The sequence below is a fragment of the Symphodus melops genome (assembly GCF_947650265.1).
Source record: "Symphodus melops genome assembly, chromosome: 11".
NCBI classification, from domain to species: domain Eukaryota; kingdom Metazoa; phylum Chordata; class Actinopteri; order Labriformes; family Labridae; genus Symphodus; species Symphodus melops.
In genome coordinates, this window is record NC_136701.1 from 10,506,778 (window position 1) to 10,529,232 (window position 22,455).

General features: G+C 40.2%; 1 protein-coding gene across 10 annotated transcripts in view; it reads right to left on the reverse strand.

Annotated features, from left to right (window-relative positions):
- Positions 1-22,455, reverse strand: part of LOC306832179 (RNA-binding protein Musashi homolog 2) — a 259,288-nt gene that overhangs the window by 46,591 nt on the left and 190,242 nt on the right. For all 10 annotated transcript variants that reach the window (XM_079356626.1, XM_079356633.1, XM_079356634.1 and 7 more), the window contains exons 9-10: positions 10,727-10,841; positions 3,981-4,055 (exon numbers count right to left, since the gene is read on the reverse strand). In XM_079356626.1, the coding sequence (XP_079212752.1) occupies positions 3,981-4,055; positions 10,727-10,841 (190 nt within the window). The remainder of the gene's footprint in view (positions 1-3,980; positions 4,056-10,726; positions 10,842-22,455) is intronic.

The following is a 22,455-nucleotide window of genomic DNA, read 5'->3' on the forward strand; positions in this document are numbered from 1 at the left end:
AAAAGGGTTTGTTGTTGTGTTTTCTTTGTTTCAGGGGCCAAGCTGTGAAAACGTCTTTACTTCAAGACACCAGTGATGCCATTTGACTTACTCAGCGGTCCAGAAGAAGTAAGAGCTTTTCCTGTTGAATTTTTGGTCTCCACGATAAACTTAGGAAGCCTAATCAATGGAATAGGATGTTTTTTTTTAACCAACTGGATGTACAACCATTTATTAGAACATTTACAGCCAAAGCATTGCAGAGGAGCCAAGCCAAGGTGGAAGCTGCTGCACTAGTCAAGAGAACACAGCAGTGAGTAAAGCACACCATGAGAAACGTACTGCTGCATTAGAACCCATTTACCCACAACATTCTCTGTTGGTAGCCTGAGAGAGGATAACGTCATTTTTCAGTAAGTTAACAAAAAATGTGCAAATTAGCCCTTCAGTTTGACTAAAATAACTCTAAGAAAATTTCAATTTCTTTCTTCTTTTTTTTTGTGGTCCAGGGATGTTTGCAACTTCGCAAGTCCTGGGTGTGTGGAACAGATTGAAGTGAAATGACAGATGATGCTAAATTATCTTGTTTCAGGGAATGAAAGTACCTATAGGTAAAACTCTTTTCTTTTTTTTCAGATGACAGGAGTTCTGTAAAACCACACAAATCTGAGGAATTGGGTTTATGGGAATTTAAAGACAGAAACAGGCTCTGTTAAAGTCAAGCAGTGTTCCTCTTAAACAGCGAAGACTTTTACTTTCACACAGCATGACAACACTCACATGTCACATTTGCATGCATACATTACAGTCCACTCTGCTTTCATTTGACACTGACAATAACACTGCTTGTGGAAAAAAAACACTCAGAACATTTTCTGACATTTTTCTGACACAATGGGATCAGACAGAGATGACTGCTCAAGTTATTGTATATATTTGTGTTACAAGTCAGAGCAGAGACGAACTAGGCTCATAGAAAAATTGACAAAAAGTGGACGCTTCAATATCGGACACATTTAAGTGATCATCTCATCTGCATAGAGTCACAAAGAATGGAAACCACAAAAAGACTTGTTGTTCTGGGGATGCTGCTAATCAACCTGCAACATCTCCTTACTATGTGTAGTTCTGAAATAATGTTAAACAAAGCTGGCTCGTTGATACTCACTACATATGCAGTATGCAGCATCGGTGCAGTCCTTCAAAAAAAATCTGTCGACTTTAGTTAAAGCATAATGCTAAAGCAAAGAGAGTAGACAGAAGTGTGATAACAGCAGTGAACACAAACACAGATTGGACTCTGAAAAGTGAGAAAAAAATCTGAGCGGGTGTCTTAACTAAACACTTCAATCCTCTGTCTGTTATTAGTATGAATGTATAATCTAAAAGCTAAACAAAAGAGGCTTTAAATGTGAGCAAAAATCAGCACTATGCAGTTGCAAAACAACGTCCTTTTCTCTCCTTTATGTATAACAGGGAATGTTTGAGGTTTCATGGTTTCAAATAAATCAATTAAATGAACATTTATGGGCCTCGTGATGTTGAACCTGCAGCTAATTTCCAAATTTCTCGAAAACTGGACAATCTCTGCATGCAAGTTTGTTCTGCAACTAAAGAAGCCTTCAGGCCTTTTCTCTAACTACAAATGGTCCCGCTTTGGTTCACTGTATATGGAAGCATGATTTGTTTTGTTCTCGAGAAAGAACAGCTCTTTATGATTTGTTTATGTTGCAGAGTGCATTATTCAAATCAGCCGTGTTGTTTCCCTTTTATTGCAGCATTAGGACAACATCAACTTATTGTTTCCTCCCTGTGGTCTGCACATATCTCATATGTCACACTGCCCTAAAGCTGTGACATGCATGTGTGTAAGTGTAAGAACAGTCGCTCTCCCTGCAGCTCATTGAGAGAGAGAAACACCTGTGGACTTTGGTTTGTCTGCCAACACTGATACATATACAACGGATTGAGGCACAAATAAATAGCACAGTCTGAGTTTGTCCTTCAGGGAAATGTTCTGTTATTTGATCACTTGCACGGACGAGTTTCTGACAGATCGAGAATGATGTGATTTACATCAGTAAATCAGCGGGAAGATCTCTCATCGCATTAAGCAGTATTGATGGAATCATTCTGTAAGCAACTCACGGCACACAAATACAGACACAGAGAAACATTCTTGGCATGATCGATATCAAACACACTCTGTGATCAATGTGTGGATTAATTGGGAGTGTCGCCACGACCGGCGTGCTAAGTTGTCAGATATTGTTTTAGAGCTGCTGACAGGCGTTCTGGATGTACGTACGCATCTCTTCTCTTTTACTTCCTCTTTTCTAAACTCAGATTCTATTTGTGTTGGAGGGATGTCTCCTGCAGTTCCTCTTTTTCTGTGTAAGTCTTATTGAGTTTTCTTTCTTAATTCAGTGCTTCATCACTGATCAATGTTTGATCACTGTTTTATCTTGACAATTGGACAATTGCCTGGGCACTTTTTTTATTTAACAGTGGACCCCTGAGGGTTACTGGGAGTAAGAAAAACGCCTTGAACTGCTGCCAACAATTTACGCCTCTTGGATCCTGCCTGCCTGGTCCCAGCTCTACTTATTTATAGTGAAGCTGTGTACAGTGTGAGAGAGAGAGAGAGAAAAAGCTTTTGATCCTAAACTGAGGATGCTTCCCACATCTTAGAAAGTGAGGACACTAGTCAATATTTGGCCTAAGGTTATTTAATTTGGACGAGGAGTTTGATTCATACATTAAAATTTCCAATTACCCTGTCAAGAGATGAGCGAGCCCAGAGGAGGCCGTTTTAATCATACAGCTTTATCAAATGCTTTAAATTGAGTTTAACATGGACAGCATCATACATTCTGCCTCAGGGAAGGTGATATCCCTTAATTTGTCCTAAAGAGTAAACACTTTAAAAATCCATGTTTGACTTGAATTACTGACGAGGAATAAAAACTGATCACTGGTTCCCCTTTCACTCTCTAGGCAGAGAACATCAAAAATATACACTTATACAAGTGCTCGTTTGCTCCAATTCTAAATTGTCTTTTTTAGATTTGATGATTTATTCCAGCATTTGTATTCTGCTCATGCTCACACATGTCGGTGAGAAGGTGCTATTCCCGTTCTTCTTTCAAATAATGTTGTGGTCAAGTATAAATCTCACACGTTTGATCTGCAGGTGGTCACAGCTGGACCTCCTGTCTTACCATTCCTGAATCTATTTCACACAGATATTACATAGATCTGAGCGGCCGTCCGATATTTTCCCATTCTGTCTTATCAGCGGAAGGAATGATGTCTGCCAAGGCGAACAAAGTATGTGCAAAGTCTCTAAATAAGGCATGAAATTGACGGGACGCCTGTTTAGGTGAGGCACCCACGAAGGCATGGGTGCTCTTGCAGCAGGTAGAGGTGCAGCTGCTCACCTTCAGACAGATGTGTGCTTCCCATTTGGACTCCCATTAAAGTGCCTGGCGCTCTGTGTCAACATGTTTAATGCAGAAAAGGACTTCATTCATTTTCCATTAGGAAGACCACATTTTAAAATCTGCCTACAAGAAAAAAAAAAAGGTTGCTTATTTTTCTGCTTCTCCAAAGACGAATTTGCATACATTGGACTGCGTTAAGACGAAGAAGTTCCCTCATTTGAGACGTTTGGTCATGGTAGTGTTCAAGTGTGGGATGAAAAGGAGTGAGCAATTTACTTCACTATATGTCAGCTTTCAAAAGCTGCTTCAGGAATCAAGACACGTATCATACGTGTCACCCTGCAGATTATCTAGTGACTGACTTGTATATTGATGAGTTTATGTGTGTGTGTGTGTGTGTGTGTGTGTGTGTGTGTGTGTGTGTGTGTGTGTGTGTAAGCATGCAATTGTTTATTTTTTCTTTGTGCATGTATGTGTAGATGTGCTGGAGAGTGCATAACACAAAGCAGTTTAAAACACAGCTATCTGGGGAGAAATATGAGAAAGTGTTGAACTCACCAGGGAACTGGTAGCTGTAGCTGGGTGCGAAACCAGTGTATCCGCGGCCATACGTTGCCACAATATTAGGGTAACCTTTGGGGACAGAGATGAAGCACAAATGAGAAGCGAACTGGAAAAACCCCCCCCAAAAAAACAACAACATAAAAAAGACAGAGAATTAGGACATATCAAGATACTGATACACATCACATTTAAAGAGAAATTAAACTGTAAATGCTTGTTTTAAAATGCCTGTATTTCCTCAGGCAAATTCTAAGGTTACGAAACTCAAAAAAAAAGAAAGAAAGAAAAAAAGGAAAAGTACAATAATCCACTTTAAATGAAACATGAAACATTAAGAGCATGAACTATTTATTGAAGTACTTTTCTTCTATTAATTCCTGAGTGTTTTATTTGGAGCTCAAGCTTTATTTGTCAGAGAGAAATCACAATAAGCTCGACGTGATTTATATTCCTGCTTCCAGCCTAAAGAGGCAGCGTGTATTTATAGCTCATGATGTTGATGGTGGCTTGTGCACTGAAACTTGACAACAAGCACCACCCTTATACAATGGTCAGCTGTCACAATGACATTAACCTTTTAATCTTGAACACACTGCTCTTGTTGTTTAAGGGGTTTTTATAAGCCGGCCAGTCAAGAGTGATGGCAACAATTACAAGAATTTGGACCAGGATTCAATCATAGAGATTCAAAATGTGAGTTTGACAAAGCTGCTAATACTTCACACAATCTTTAATCTACTGTCACCCTCATGGAGTGACAGTGTGTTGCGTTACATTTCAGTAAATGGAAGGTGTGTAAACAGGTGGTACTGACTTTTGTTTTTGATGATGGTGGTCCTAAAAGGGTTTGAACACTGAAGCTATGTGTCATCAGTCATCTAATTCAGTAAGGTCCCATTCTTATACCTGCTTGTATTGACACCTGAAGCTGCTACCTGTAATGATCTGAACTGTACATGTTAATGATGGAGAATTGTTGATGTCTGGGAGCAGTTTGTCAATAAGATGCCATGGAAAGGGAGGAGATAACTTCTCCTCATTTGTGCCTTTAACATGACATTTACATGATGTTTTATAATTATATAATCCCCTTTTCACAAGACTCTTGACTCTTCATTTATTGTTGCCATATTACCTCTTCCACCCACCCACCCACCCCACCACGCTTTCTTTCAAAACTGTACCTGTGAGTGCTCTAATTAACATTTTTAACTGCTTTTTCAATTGTCAGCTTTATTATTGGGTTTTTTATGGGCAAAATCACTTTTTCGATGAGGAAAAAGAAACCATCATGATGATGAATTTTAAGATGTTTTACCAATTAAAAGTATCAAAATATTTATGGATCAATTCAGGAAGCAAACAGAATTCAGATGGTGGTACGTCCCATTTTCAATTTTGAGAGAACTTGTTTTGTATTTTTATATATGTTACATCTGAGTATAAGTATAGAGTAGTGTCAGCATGAGGTGTTCCAACTTGTGTTTTACACAATCTGCCATAGACAGCTACTAGAAACCCTGGATCAGACTGTCGATACATGATCTACCTATTTACATTTTGTATTTACACGATAGTAAAAATGTGCTAAAAAGGCATTTTCAACAGGAAACTGTCATCTGTACACCGAAGTCAAAGTCAGTGTAAGAGCACAGACTTGTTTAGAGGCAGCCCAGTCCCTGGATGGATGAAGAGAACCATCGAGGCCCAAAGAGGAGCCAGTGTCATTAGAAACATTTAAGAGCAGCAGATGCATTGTTCATCTGCCGTCATGACTCTTATTACAACCACAGACCCAGCAGTTAATTAGCAGGACACTTTTCAGACAGAAGCAGCTGTGGGCAACATATTGAGGAACAGGGTGCGAGGGAGCCTGCTCCAGAGAAGAGGGGAGACATTTGAGAGGAGCGGGTGGGTGGGTGGGCGAGCGAGCGACCGTGTGAGTCAGTAAAAATCTGAGCGCCATCAAAAGGTAATATAAACATAATTAACCCTCTAATTATGGTATATGTCTCAGTCGTTATCTGTTTTCCTCAAGCTATTATCACCTTCAACCACAAGTCTGCACTAAATTACCTCATGAGAGGAAGTCCTTTAGGCCAGGAATGAATCACCAGAGCTCAGCCTGATAACTCGCTCTTCACTGTGTGTAAGTTACACCAAAAAACTGACCTCGCAAACCGCCTTCAAGCTTTTGTGTCCTCAGTTAGGTTTAGAAATATGTTATCCTGATGAACCGGTTGCAGCTTCATTCATGTCTGGATTGCAATGTTTCCTGTAAATTCCTTTACAAATAGCAACAAAAGAGCTCATTTAAAATGTAAACACATTTTTTTTAAAAAGAGGGCGCTGGCTTCAAGCAAGACAAAGTTCTTGTTTATTGTACTTCAGATGACTAAGGGGAGGAGTCACTATATTTACCTCTGACTTCATGCTCAGGATGGGAAGTTCAAATGCTCTCACATTGTCCTAGCACTTTATTATTAACATGTAACAGAACTTACAATATTTCTTATTTCACTGCTAGTCAACTAATGGACAGTTGTGACAATGAACTGTGACATATGTGGCCACATTTCAAAGTAAAACAACAAGTTTAATTATTCTTTATATTATCACCCATCTGTTTGAGATTCCCACCTTTCTTATTGTATCTTATAAGAATGCTAAAATCAACTGTAACTCTCAGCCATTTTAAAACCTAAGGTGAAATTCAGTAGTTAGTGGTTTATTTTCTGTTGTCTGATCACAGCTTAGTGGCTAGCTTTGTCTTGTCAAGAAGGAAGTTTGGCTCGATATCCTTCTGCATGTCACTATTTATTGTCTATCCAGGAAATGATTGATAGAGAGGTGATGAAATGAAAATGATTAGACAGTAACAAAGAATATGTGTGGCTAAGAGTCTGAACCTCCCATTTAAAGAGCATCTTCCCACCTCACCCACTGTGGGTTTAATACTCTGTATTGGTTTTCAATTCTCCAAATGTGTTGTTCAAATACAACTTTCTAAATACCTTTATCTGAAAAACACATTCTGCACCAGTCCAGCAAATATTTAACAAGGCATTCATACATTTCCTCCAGCGACTTGTCTTCATGTTTCCACAGCACAAAGGCATCGATACATATTTTGCATTCATGCATATTTGTGTGTGTGGGAGTTTGTATGTGAGTGATCGTAGGCTGTAGGTGTGTGCGTGTGTGTGTGTGTGTGTGTGTGTGAGAGAGAGAGAGAATGATTGCATGTGTGGATGCTCTGTTCTGTATGCCTCAGAGCCTGTGCCAGCTGGAATCAGAAAGGTTGACCTTGGTCATAAATATCTAATCAGTGTTTGCTGTCCATGAAAAAGTTCAATTTATTCCTGACCCAATGGGAAAATGCCTCTCGCAGACCCTTTCCCCCTCGCTCTCTCGCAGACAAAAAACGAAATGCAACTCAGACAGGCGCCAAGCAGAGCCTTAACCTGGTGTGGATGAAGTAGGGGACAAAGGAAGAAAAAAGAAATAAAAATCCTCATCAGCTGCAGATGAGAAGTCATCACTGGGAAGCTACAGATGGATGACTTTCACAAAAACCCCAGCCGTGTTTGTTTGGCCTGAAAAGAACTGAGATACGATACAATAAAAAGCTATCCAGACCGCAAAGTATTGGATATTATGTGTTTGACGCTGTCTTACTGTCAAACAGATAAAAATGCCAAACTAAAATTGCAGGCTTAGATACCACAGCTCCTCGTGCTCCCTTATTTCAATATTTTCTGAAAAGCATTTTCCTACACTGATGTAGTGCATAACAAAGGGTTTCACATTACTAAATGAAGAATTTGCTGCCAGATGTGTGCACTTAGAGTCTGAGGAGGAAGCTTTACAAAAGAATATGATCGTGTTGGTAGAGTGGATTAAGAAACATGTTAAGTTAAGATAGTATCTCAGTGTTTGTGTGTCGACAAAAATTACAAGAGTGGGAGAGAGGAAAAAGAGAGAAAAGAAAGCGGAGCGTCTTAACCAATATTTCACTAAATGAAGCCTGCCATTGTGTCTGGCCTGGTTCACAGCCTCTTAGTGTTCTTATTTGCCTTATTAATATGCATGCTAATGTACCTATTTTATGGCTCAACAGTTCTGATTCACTTTAAAATCAATTATCCATCTGGTACACCCATACCTCGCCCGGGCTCAAATGTGTATTAATTTCAGCAAACATACGTCAGGCACAACACAATAAAGATAAATGCCTCGATTAGAGGCAGTAAACAAAGGAGCGAGGGATAGCTTTAATGAGATTTGGCACAAAAGGAGCTTACACTTTCTTAAATAATGAGCCTTGGGTCTTCTTCTTCTTCTTCTTTTTTTCCCAAATGCAAATTATATAAAGGAATGTTTCGCTGTCCTTGTTCCAATTTCATTTAGATAAGAATGTCTCCAAACAAGTTGGCTGTTAATATTCTCACATGAGCACATCAGCGCCTCTCTGCCCGCCATCTCCCAGCGGAGAGGAAGAGTGGCTTCCTCTTGGTGGAGACATTAGTCTGTAATAAGTTCTGAAAAGTTCACTGGGCTTGTTAAGTACTTCAAAACAGATGAGACGCAAAGGAAGGGCGAAGACGGAGCCGACAGAAGCACTTGGGCAGTCTTATTAACACTTTTACCACAAACAACCGGATAATTAGTCTCACGGCAAGGTGGACGACAGATGCGGACAGATAAAACAATTGTATAACGATAAATGGATAGACTGATCTACAGAGACCCGATGTGACACAGTGCCATAACTCAATCGGATGGGGGCTGCAACTGCAACTATTTTTAGCTTCAAAACAATAGTATCAATGGATTGCTTCGCTAATATTTGTCAATGATTTTTGGTGGAAACTTCCAACGAAAGAAAAATCCTTAAAATCCTTAAGTGATTGCAAAACCAACAAAAAGATAAATAAATTCACAAATATTCAATTTTAATTTTGACATAGATAATGACGTACTGTACATGGAAATCTACTTCTTGTAGGTCAAGGTCACCATTAATCTCAACAGCGGTATTAAAATCCATCCACTGCCTTTGGTTCATTGTCTATGAAGAAAATGCAAACCAATAAAAAAAGCCATATTTGACTTTCTGCTTTCAAAGCTGCTTTAAATGTTATGTTACCTGGCTCCTATAAAAATTCATGACTACTGCTCTGTCTGCACCTGCTACAAGAGGGAGGGGGAGGGGCTACATGCAGGTCTCATACAATCATCTGCATGTCTCTTTTGCTTTTGAGGGGAAATATAAATCTTTAATGTGAGGGCAAATCCATTTGGTTGGGTCGCACATCCAAATGATATGCTTAGGAGATGTGAACGACATACAGACAGAGTTATAAACAGATGGACGGACAGAAAGGAAGGAAGAAAGATGGACAGATAGAAAGAGAGCGAGAGAGAGGGAGTTAGTGTGTGTGTGTGTGGGGGGGGAGGCAGGGAGGGAGAGGGTGCAATAGTGTTAAATAAAAGGGCCACAGGCACGGGCTGGATGGTAATGAAGAGGGGTGGGCCAGCAGCTGAGGTCCCTGTAGATGAGATCTCTCTCTGACATGTGTGTCCCCTTCATTACCCATTAAGGGGGGCACAGTGATGAATCCTTAATATGACATTACACCAATTTTCCTCTTCATTTAGCTTGATAATGTGCTGGTCTGCTCCTATATGCCCGGGGGCCGCATGTACCAGACTCACACCAGAAATAGACCGCAGTGGCCACTGGTGGCACACCTTGAAGCGGCCTAATTAGGGGCAGCGCCCACCTAATGGGGCTATCTAGACCAGAGTTTGCATAAGTTGATATTTTTAGAAGGTGGAAACTGATGACCGAATGGCTCGCTTGCCTGATACAGCTTTTGTCCCCCCCTGTATTTATCTGGAGGTTGAAAATAAAAAACTAGAGGAGTTTAGGCTTGTGAGAGGTGACAAAGACAGGTGTCTGTGGTTGTCATCATTATGTTGTCGGTTCACTGACGACATCATTTAATTACATTAGGTGCAGATAAAAAGTAAATATATCAGCGATATGGGGAGCTGCTGCATGCAGCAGGAGATAGTCGTTTGCATTATTCTGGAAAATGAATCTAAAATACACCCATAATATCTATGGAAACCTATAGAAACCTTTAGCTTTTATATTTAAGTGTTAGACGACCTGCATTAACAACAATGCATGCACTGTATGTCTTTGTAATGCAGATGAAACTACAATAAACTTATGAAAAAACCTTCTCAATCTCTATGACGAAAAGATTATTCATGGGTCGACATTAAGACATACTTTGGAAATAAAATGTTGCACGCTTAGTGGTTTCAGATGACCATTTCATGAACAGTCTGATTTTTGAAAATGTATTTTAAATCATTTCATTCATTTGACTACTTTCCTCATGTCAATATGATTTAATGTCTTCAACTGTTCAGCTCAGGTTAATCAGTGTCTAAATACTTGATAAGTGGTTCGGGGGGATTCATTATTATGGAGTTAATAGTATTAAATCCAATCTAAAAATGTGACTTTAATAAAGAGGTTTTCATTCAAATGTATCTCTTTGATAATAATCAGGACTCATTTTTTTATGATACTCAAAAAAAGATTTTTTTTTTTAGAAAAATGTGATGAAATTGTTCCTCTTCACATTTTCCCCCTCTTCGTTTAGTTCTACAAAGAGGTTCTGTGCGTATGTGTTCAGGTTTAAGTAGATGTGTGTACTCACTCAGCATGCCCATCCCCAGCATGAAGGCATCCATGGTGTAGGGCAGACCCCTGGCTCGCCCTCGTGTACCGGGTGGGAACATCACCTCCTTGGGCTGGGCCTTCTTACATTCTACCTATGTTGACGGACACAAACGCACACACACACACACACACACACACACACACACACACACACACACACACAGACAGGCACAGGCACGTGTCCACACACAGAAACACACACACAAACAGACAAACTATTAGACTGTGTAGGTACATAAGCAGACAGATCTGACAGGGCTGTCTCAGCTCTTTAAGGTGCTTTTCTATTTGACTTCCACGGCGCTAAATGTTTTCCATAGAGAGAAGGCAAGCCTGAGTCAATCCCAGCACCTCACATTTGAGAGGGAGGTCTCCAAGGAAAACTTACAATCATGCTCCTCCTGCATTAAAGCAAAGGTTGTTGCTCCAGTGAGCATGTGCCCAACGCCTTAGGGAAATACAAGCTTAATTCTTTCCAAGACTTTCCCGAGACATCAAGGTAGCAGACGCTCTGTTCTGCAATGCCATTACATCAGCCCTGAGGTGTGGCAGTACGTCCAGTCTCTTTGTGAAAGGCAGTTCTCTGTTTAATCCAGACACAATCATCTCAAAAGCATCGATGTCTCTTGACAACATCTCTCTTTCATCAATTCTTTTTGAATTGAACTCAAACCATGTCAAAGCGACGCGGTTAAGATTCGTTTGCTTAAAAAAAGAGTTTAGAAGCTGGATTCTGTTATTTGTTTGTGTCAATAGTTCTATGTTAGGCTATGTGTGTTTCTGTTTTTTTTTGGGATCAACTCCCTAGTGCCTCACAGTCCAATTCCACCTGCAGCACTCATTTCTCTCTTGCATTTCTTCCCTCTCAGTCCCAGCTCTCACACATCCAGGTTTGTTCATTTCCCATCTTGCAAGCCTGACATCTCCTCCTCCTACATAACACATATCAAATGAGGGATGTGACAGGGGCAGATGAGGAGAAGGAGGAAGATGAGAGTCCTATTTACCACACATCTATCCTATCTGGTTGAATTATAGAGAGGCGCGATCGCCGGTGAGGGGTGGCACCGTCTTGTGTCTGTTGGTTGTTTCTTTGGTAGGCTGAGTCTGCTCACCATGCTGCACAATCTATTTGCTCCACTGCCTGCTTGGCATCAGCCTGTCCATCTGTTTGTCTGTTTGCCTCCTGGCTCTCGCCTTGCTTCTCCCTACTGCCTCCACTTAAGCAGGGCTTTCTCGGCTGCAGAGATTCACATGTCATCCCGGCCTGCTGCACAAGACAGGCTACCGTGCCCGCTGCTGTGTACACCTCAACTAAAGAACTACCCGGCATCCATACAAATAGGCACGCAACTTTGACAGGCCAGAGGTGAATATTACTATTCACATCCAAACATGCACAGAGGTAGACTTGATGTGATATTTGGAGATGCCAACATAAGTAAAAACTTGATGTCTGCAGCGTTTAATATGCTGTATGGTACCAAGAGAGGTCCAGATGCAGAGTCTTATATTTTAGTTACAGTATCCGATAAAACCAAGTACCAATCTGACACTATTCTGTAACTAAACTACCAACAGTGTATGGATGTGATGTGATTAAAATCCTATTTTTAATTCATTTCTGATGAAAGAATTTAGGACAGAGAATGAGACAGGTTTTATTAGATTTATCTTTTGGTCTATTGATTCTATTATTTTAACTCTTTAGGCAGTTTAACAGTCAATAATTACTGAAAAAAAAATCCATACATTTCTGTATTGAGAACTCTTTGGACAGTTTTTTTCACAAAAAAAGCGTTCTTCCTTCCCTGCCTCGTTCTTTTCTTTCATCGTTTTTTAACAACTGTTGAGATTGTATTAGTGTTTAAAGCTGCCTCTGTAAAAAACGTCAGGAATAAGGAATGATATGAACAAGCAGACTGCATTAAACATACCGAGCTACGGTTAGCAACCACTTTGCTCACAGTCCTTTTCAGCCACTGAAATCCTGTTTTAAACTAATATTGAAGCCATTCTTCTGTTTTTGTAATAAGACAGCTGAAGAGGGACAGGTGATATTGAAAGGAGAGTGTTGAGATGAAACGCAGAATAGCGTTAAAGGTTGAAGTCAAACATTGGTCCACCACAGTGAGAACAATGTCCCTGATAAACGGGGTGCTTGCTCTAATGTGCCAAACTGGCACCCATGAAATACAGATTTTCAATGATACATTTCTTTGTTCAGAGTAGCTTGGACAATCATCACATCCCTGACAAAAGTGACTCTGTTCTTGTTTGCTATGTAACCTAAACCAGTGCTTGTTTGTTTCTCCACAAAAGAACATCAATGGGGCCCCTTATTAGACCTCCATGATGCTACAGAGCAACTTACGATGAAGAAAAATTAGTTTTGTAGAAAAACAAACAGAACAAGTTGATTTTATTCAGGACTTATAGATGTCAGTATCATATTTGTGTAATGACTGCATAATCACTGTTACCCTATCCCTCATTTTAGACTGACTTGGAGGCATTTTGAATAATGGTATAGTTTTCAAAAGCACTCTGATGTTTGTATAACAAAACTGTAAAACCAGCAAAAAGCTAGAAATGTAAAGGAGGAAGACTAATCTCAAATATTTCTATCACAGACGAGAAGTTGTTGTGTTGCAGAGCTGTGATTTGTAGCTGTTAGCAGCCTTTTCATTTGAAGCAGACAGACTAAAGTACACAGTTCCCTCAGCCACTTTGTAGCTGTCACAGCCACTCTGCCCTCCGCGCTCGCCTGCAATGCTTTGACATTGTGCTGAAGAGAGCACAGGCGCTCTCATCGTCAGGGATTGACCCCCAGTGAGGAAACAGAAACTGGCTGGAACAAACGTGACTGTAAGAAAAATCTCAGTACACTGCTGTACTTGTCACATCTTCACATTGCTGGGTGTCAAATCCAGCCAAGTTTCTGCTCACACCATGGAAACGACACAGTCTCATCAGCGCCTTCCCTGCCGCATCCAGCGAGGTGGACGCTCTGCTGGGAGGAAGACAAGACCTGGGTGTGACTCATGCCTGCACTCCATCAGATGGGGGTCTTTGATATTCAGAGAGAGGGCTCCTTGTCATGGATTTAAAACCAGCCAGGAGCCAGGATCGGTGGTGTGAGTGTGTGGGTGTTCACCTGCTTCAAACACACAGGAGAGTGTGTGTGTGTGTGTGTGTGTGTGTGTGTGTGTGGGGGGGGGGAGGCAGACGCTTTCAAGAGTGAACTAAGTCAAAGAGAGGAGAACAGAGAGGGCGGCAAGACAATTCAGAGCCTAACAATAAGGCACTGAGCAGGTTAAGCAGTTTGGAACGCAGGGATTCGGAATCTGGCTGTGGGAGGTTTGAGACTTTTGCTGTGTGAACTGCAGTAAAGAGCTCAATTCAAAGGCACATTAGAGTCCAATTACTGTTCTGAATTATGGCATTCGGGACTCTTGATGTTATGAAGGCAACACAAAAAGGGGTTGTGAAAGCATTACAATCTGACCTTCTCATGAGAAGAGCCCTAGGAGTCCAGAGCATACATAGGGAGGAATGGCTTAAAGTGAGTGTTAGGTGAAATCCTGCTTCATAGCTTTGATAAAGGTATGGCACTAACCTACATGCTTTCAGTGTTACTATCACAATGTTTCCTCCAGCTTCTCTGCACTGACATACAGCAGTTGATAGCGTATCCCTCAGTCAGTCTGGAGGGATAAACTGAGGGAGGCAAACACTATACACTGTTCAAAACATTTCCTCTTGTAGTAAGTTATCTTACAGCTAAATCACTCGTACAGTAACTCTGTAGTGCGTTAGTTTGAGTGCTCTGAGCATTCCTTCAGACTTACATCTGATTTATTTATTTCTTAACTGGGTTTTGGCTCTCCTCCAAACAACCTGCAGCCCACTTTGTTTGAAGTAAAGCATAATCCAAACTAACACCAGGAAATGACCCCGAAAGGCTGTGTGCTGTAAGGAGACAGATGTCAACTTTTAGTCGCCAGTGGATACTCGTGTACAGAGAGTGCAGTAGGTCGAAATTCTTTTCGTTAGAGTTACCTCTCCAGTGTTTCTTTTTCATTGGCTTTAAAGGGAGTTTCTTTCACCTTGACAATACACATTTAAGCTAAAGCGTTGTTGTCCTTGTGCTTCGTAATGCCGATAAGTGTCTCTGTTCACTGGCAGTTAAATATCTCACAAGTCCAATGTGTGTCTGGAAAAACTTTATTGTGATTAAACGTGTTAAAGATGTGAGTGGACTTGAAGCATGGAAGTTACTGCAAAAAGCTTCACACATAACCCTGCAGCAGAATCACCACTGTAACTGTAAGTAATATATATATGTGTGTGTGTGTATATATATATAAAATGGCCTTTATTAACCTGCCTGCTTCCAGGTTTTTGGGGTTGAACTACGACATAAGATGATTAGATTTTTTTCCCAGAACAATGTCATGTCAGAGTGAAGTTCTCCACACTTGGACCTTTGCATCGCCCTGATCAAGTATAGGCCAGACTTTTCTATCAAGACAAAGACGTAAATCTCTGGTTTTAGCTACACTGAACTGTTTCTTTTACAATTCATTTAAAACATTTCTTATGACTTATACAGCTCCACATGCACTGGCACAAGAATATACTGTATATATATGTATGAACTTACAAACGCTAACTTTCTGAAAAGGCCTATTACATCAACTGTTGCTTTGCAAACCGTAGCAGAGTTGAGGTTGCAGCTTCGGTAAAGTGTGATCAAGCTTTTGCTGAAATGGCATCTTTAGCTCTGGCACATTCTTAAAGTATGTTTTTATCTCAGCTGACCCTGTTTCTGCTTTCATCTCCGTCCCAGGAAACACTTTAACAGACTTTCCTTTTTAAACTGACAGCTAATTTAAGTGGAGCTCCTTGTGTACGTATTTTATCTTTATTTTCCTTTCAGTGGTCTCAACCCCACATCCCTTGTATTGATTCTTTTGGCTGTAGGCTTACACTTTAGTGGATTATTTTTTAATCTCCAATGTTCAATTTGCATTGGTTTCTGAAGTAACTTTGTGCTATATATTCTATATAAACCATAGATTCTATGGTATATTCTACCATGTACCATATATTCTATATAGAATATAGAACAGAATATATATTCTATTCTATTTTATATATATAGTATGTATATATTTGACCATCTAACCTGAGTTTAAATATTAGACTAATAGGGGTATTTAAAGAAATTCAATGATTAGTACATTTCATTTTGTTTAAAATGTAATCTTATTAAAATGAGAAATGATGTCATGTAGGTATAGCTAGGTCAGCGTGTTGAAATGCATTTGCCTGCTTGAGATCTGCTGCTGAAGAATAAAACAAAGCACTGTTTCTGTTGTCATGTTCAAACCTATGATACAGAGAGCAGAATTGTTCCAGTTATGACCTTTTCAATACCTCTCCTATACAAATTAACCTTGTCGGTGTAACAAGGAGGTGTGGGTGGGATGGACCAGCGATGGCTGTCCTTCAGGGACGAGTGTTGTGGGTGAGTGTGTGTGTGTGTGTGTGTGTGTGTGTGTGTGTGTGTGTGTGTGTGTTGAGGGGGAGGAGTGGAGGCTACTATTAGCTCCACTAGTGAATGGATTCCATCAGTCGACTGAAAGGGAAGTGTGATTCATTTACTCCAGCTCCCACTCCCAGCTCAACAGACAAGACACAGAGACCGAACAGTTAGGAAATGTCAAAGCTCTGAATGCATAATGTCACGCATGGTGGTGTGGTGTTATTCATTGCCAAAAAAAGCTTTTTATAGCCTTTAAACAAGTTGTTTAATTAAAGAACAGAATGAATTACACACAAGTTATAAGGCTGTCTTTATGGCTTTACACATCGTCGAGAAGGATAAACTGACTGTGCATTTAGATTTCTTCAATAAATACCATTGTTTTGGTGAAAAACAGACAAACAGCTTTGTGAATTAATCTTAGATCAGAAAGTCTAAAGTAAGGACCAGCTTTGTAGATTGGAGCTACTTCTGACATGGGGATGTTTTGAAAAAAACTGTGTGGATGTTATTCACTGCTCTATAACATGGAGCTGCCCCCCTGTATTTACCATTTAAAGAGATTTAAGAGCTCTCCTTATCTCTCTCTTGTGTCTCCTGCTGAGTGTACAGTCCTGTGACATGTATGGAGGGGTGCAGAGCAGAATAGATCACTCACTTACATGTTCATTGGTCTAAAATGAAGATCTGATGGATGAAAATATATCTATACAACATAACACAGTGACAGGATCCAACACTTGCAGTGTTTCCTGCTTCTGATTGGTTTGTTGTTAGGTTAGCATATCTTTGGTAGGTGAAGTCCATTTACATGAACTTGATTAACAGCATCCACAAAAAATCTCACATGTATTTATTTTCTTTATTCAAATCAGTACTTTAAGCCCTGCTCATTGGCTGATATGTATGTGCTTGTATATGATTAGTTACAGTACATTAATGTACTTTTTAAATTTCATCAACCCTATTGCAATTATATTTGCAAAGTGTGTTCTAATGACCCCGTTAAAGACCACCAGATGAAACATGCCAGTCTAATAAAGTTGATTTCTAAACTACAAGGGTTGCTGGAGGTCGCTGTATGGAAAGACATTTTGGACAAAATCAAATGAAGCCTTCAATGACCAGCAATCCCAAAGGAGACAACATGTCTGATGACATCTCTGCATTTTTATGTAAAGACTGAGAATGTGAAGTCATTTTAAGATCCAGGCGCTCCCTGTGGTGCCACAAATGGATCCCTTGACATGTTTCAAGATGATATTGTCCCAACGCACCCTGAGAGACACATTTAAAAGTATCTCTGAGATCATCAGGCTGACATCGAATGGCTTCCATCACCTCCTCAATCAGCAGAACTGAACAGCACTGAGCTTTTTATGGAACATCCTGGAGTGCAAAATGGGAGTTTTCTCCTCCTGCATCCCTCAAAGCTTTCCTTTCTACACAGGGTAAACAGCCAATTACTTACAGTCCACAACTTGTAAGGCAGCACTACATGAGGGACTGAAACTCCTCTGAAGGGTGGTCCTGCCTCCTTATTATGCTTTTGATATTCATACACTGTAAAAATTCCTTTAAGAAATATATATTTTGAAAAACATTTTTAACAGTCCGAGACTTTATTTTGCCTCCCTTCTCCTGGAGCTACAGATAACTATACGGCTCTAAAGCTACATCACAGACTCCGGGGTTGATTCGATCAAATATAAGTCCGAGATGAACACCAAACACCGACACACAATCACACACAGAAACACACAAATGCACCCAAACGCACACATTTAACCTCCTGGGCCCCAGTTTGAGAGCTGTAAATTTTAATGTTCATCAGCAGCGCAACTGATTGGTTTGCAGGTTTGACACAACAGCAGAACTGGCACAGCTGGCACTCGAGGACTCAGAAGGTGGGTCTAATTAAAAGTAATTACACTTGGTTAGCTGATCACAGACAACCCGCTGCTTATAGACAGAGCTCACAGGCTATGAGCTGCTGATATCAACAACTTGAATTACAGATAAATCTATAACGTCTGTAGATTGATGAAATTATGCTAAACTAAGTGCATTCCTCTGAAACAGTTGATCTTCTTAAGCGTCCAGTTTCATCTGACAAACGCTGAAAGTCTCACAGAAAAAAACAAAAGCATTTTTACTTTCTTTAACAGCATGCTTGACCTATGAAAAAAACAACTGAATCCAATATGAAGTCAGGAATAACTCCTCCTTGAGTTTATAGGTCAGATAGACACATCAGCGTTTACGTCCTCTTTCGTCATAACCAGCTAAAAACCTGAGTGACAGTGATTTACAGGCACATGAAAAGAATGATTTGATTCTAAATCCCAAATACTAGTTACTAAAGCGTCAGCATCTTTGCCGTCCCGAGAGTGGTGCTCTTAGGGCCCTATCGTATGCTCGGCACAATGTGTCTTGGCATGCAACGCAGGTGTCTCTCCTATTTTACACCTGTGACCTGACTGTCTCTGTCTGTAACTCTGTGGTTTTCTTTTTTGCTGCTGCCTGTCTTGGCCAGGTCTCCCTTTTTAATCTCAATGAGACCAACCTGGTTACATAAAGGTTAAAAAAAAAACCAAAAAAAAAACTGTCACATGAGAGAGATGGGGAGCTTTTGTTTCTGTTTGTTTCCAAGGTCTGCATCTTCTGTCCAATACACACAGGAACACACTCTAATGCAAAAGAGAGATGGATTTAAAATAAATCTTGCCCATAAACTTTTAGTGCCAGTGACTGTCACATATTAGAGAGTGAAGCTACGGATTCCAGCAGAGAAAATCAGTAAATTGTTGATACAGCCTACTTTTATGTGAGGACCACACAACATTATTCAACATAGATCCTCTCCGATCTTTTAGGCATGTCCGCCTCATGCGGTCGTGCATGTCATCTGTTTGATCATTTCTGACCTTGCAGAAATGCTTCAGTTAAATTTAACGTCACTCGCCCATTAACATATTTCATACAGACTGTGTGTGTTCAGGGGAAAAATGACAGAAGTGAAACGACCCGGCTTGAGATCGCTCTATTCAACAATAAAGATTGACATCCGAGAGGGAAATACCATCCCACGAGCCTGCAGCACACCTGGCTCTAAAAGAGCATGAGACACTCTGATTGGTTTGAAATATGTTACACCCAAACACACACCGATGATCAAGTGATCTCATCGTTTCTCTTTGCACTCTGCGTCTGGGTTTGCGCTCAGATTGTGCACAGCTTGTTTCTGTTTTTTTCTGATCGTGTGTAAAAAAAACTTCGCGGTTTTCTTTTTTTTTTAAGAAATGTGTTTCATACAAAAAGAAGATGGAAAAAAAGACGTTTTTAAAATGTTTTTATTCTTGACATTAACCTGCCTTATTCTGTTTGTACAATTCTACCATTCACTTCTTTTATTCGATAAAACATGTTTAAATCTACTTAGGAATTGAAACCAAAAGGTTTGAAATGAAGTACGTTTCTCCTTGTTCCTCTTATCTTATCTTAGTCCTGAAGAGACACTATGAAACTTTAGAAAAGAACGACCGTATTATGATCCATTCTCTGTGCCTATTTTAAGATTTAGATGATGCTTGGGGGAGTGAACTGAAGAAATCATCCTACTCCTTCACCAAAAACAAAGTAATATATGGTACAGCAGTAAAAAAAAAACATCAACATAAAAACAAATGATGTAGAATAATTTATGGGTGAAGCTATTTTTCTTTCCCACTTATATTTAAATGAATACAGTGCGCACACTACATCTGTATCTATATATTAGAGGCTGACATATAAGTGCCCTGCTGCATAATTCTCTCCCTCAGTGCCTGGCAGAGTGAGACTGTTCTTCTTCTCAGCTCTGTAATTGGTCGGTTATGTCAGGAAGACACAGTGAGGAATTGACAACTAACAGAAAATTCCTCCCCCCTGTTGTGATCATTCGCTACTGTTGAATATTAAAAATGACACATTAAAGAACATTACCTTGAAGCACTTGACTAAAACCAATGTGAGTCCATTTTAATGGCACACTGTTCGCTCATCAGAGCCAGTACTTGATAGGTATTATTATGAATTAGCTGCGCGTGCATAATGGCAGCACCGGGAGAGATAGACAAAGTCCTGAATTAGAACATGGAATTCAAAACCTCTCCTTAGGTGCATTAAGGGCTATCTTACTACACACTAATAATAAAAAAAAATCATATATGGAGAAACCAGTGGATGTTATATACTGTTAACCTCTCATTTGCTCTTTCCAAATGTTTAGAAGTATGTACACAGAAAGAAAGCATGAACACAGTCTTAATTATAAAATTCTATCTGATATAATGATTTTTACTGTCACACATTTTAAGCATCCCCCATTTATGCACACTTGCCTAAACCTTCCGACAATACCCAGCATTTACAATTTAAGCCATGAAACAGTGATATAGTTTGAATGTTAAAGGTGGGCAGAATTAAATTCAGTGGTGAGAAGTATAGAAGAAGCATTGACGAAGCCATTAAAGAAGAATAAACAATATTTTACGAAGTGAACTTCAGACTAACAGCGGTGATCAAAAATGTTAAGCTCCGAGATTCTGGCATTACAACTAAATAAAACCTGTTGAATGGGCAAATTGAGCAAAACGTAAATGTATTTAAAATGTGCTTTGAGACATAAAGACACATGTGCAGCTGACTTGTGTTCAGTAACAGGTTCAACGATGGTAGGAAGTGTACAGCATTCATCTTCATCAGTGCTACACAAGATGAACCATCTCCAGCTAAACAGATACCAGACTGACTCACAGTGATGATAAACATGACACACTGAAACACCGACCTAAAACACAGCCAACCCCAATCCTTACAATGTACTTGTTCAGTATAGTTTAATCATGGTGTGAGACATGTTTACAGTAACACACATTCTCCTCACTTGTGGATTTTTATACACTTACGGAGCAGCTAGAAAAACAAAACGTTTAAGGTATAGGGTGTTTCGACAGTAAAAGGATGTGCCTACAAACAGATGTCATCCTTCAGGTGGACTTATCACATCCTACATTCACCACAGCCATTCATGTCTCCAGAGGAGGGGTCGCTGTCGGAGTCAGTGCAGCTGGTGGGGCAGGTTGAGAGCTTCTTGCTGAGCAGCACCCTCTTTTTAATTATAAATGAGGCTGAACTCATGGTGACAGAGACGGAGTGCTCCAGAGAGTGAGGCCTCGGTGGCACCAGAACACAGGGTGATTGACCAAGTCACTAAGAGGTCCAGTCACTCACATGTGAGTGGGCACTGACCCCCCTACACTTGCCACAGCCCTGGAGAGAACAGGCAGGGAGAAGGTGGGCTGCCCTGTACATCCACAGCCCTCCCAAGTGGGGTGGAATTTCTGTCCGCATCAATTATTCAAGAGCCATCTTAGATAACACTCGCGGGCAGGATGGATGAGGTCTATTTCTGTATAGTACTTCATAAGGATGAAGACAGGAGGCATTTTTTATTTTGTGTGCTGGTGCTTCAGAAAGCGTATAACCAGTCCTCTCTTCTGTGCGGCTAAGGTAAGGCCTGAAGTGTCTTTTGAAAAATGCTCTTAACACACTCCACGCTATTTTCTCTTTGCAGACATTCCAACATGTCAGCACTTTGTACCTGATCTGAGGGACACACACATTTCCTGCATCCTTGGAAATTTAATATACGCTAGGTGTTGCCAAGAGGGACCCTTACAAAAGGTGACAAAAGCCTCAGAAAGCCGGCCCGTGCTCCATCCTTTCACACTGTGTCCACCAAATAATCCTCGGCTTTTTTGGTAGGGTTTCTGGGACTCCCAGCTGGGTCACATTCATGTCCATACAGGCCCTTTACTTTCCAGAGTAGCTACGGACAGGCCAGGTGTACTGTTTGTGTAGTCACACAGCAGTTGATGCATACACACAAAGTATGACAGTGTGTCATGTCATAGTTATGTGTGGTCAAAGATAAAAAGAGCCTATTTACATAGCTTGTGAGTAGTAACACCTTAGTACTTAACGTTCTTTTTGAAATCTCATCATCTGAATCTTAAAAGTTGGTGGAAACAAAAAGAACCAATGCGCTGATATTCATTTCTTCTTAATTCTCCTCCACCTTTGTAGAAAGTAGCTCTACATTAAAAGACACC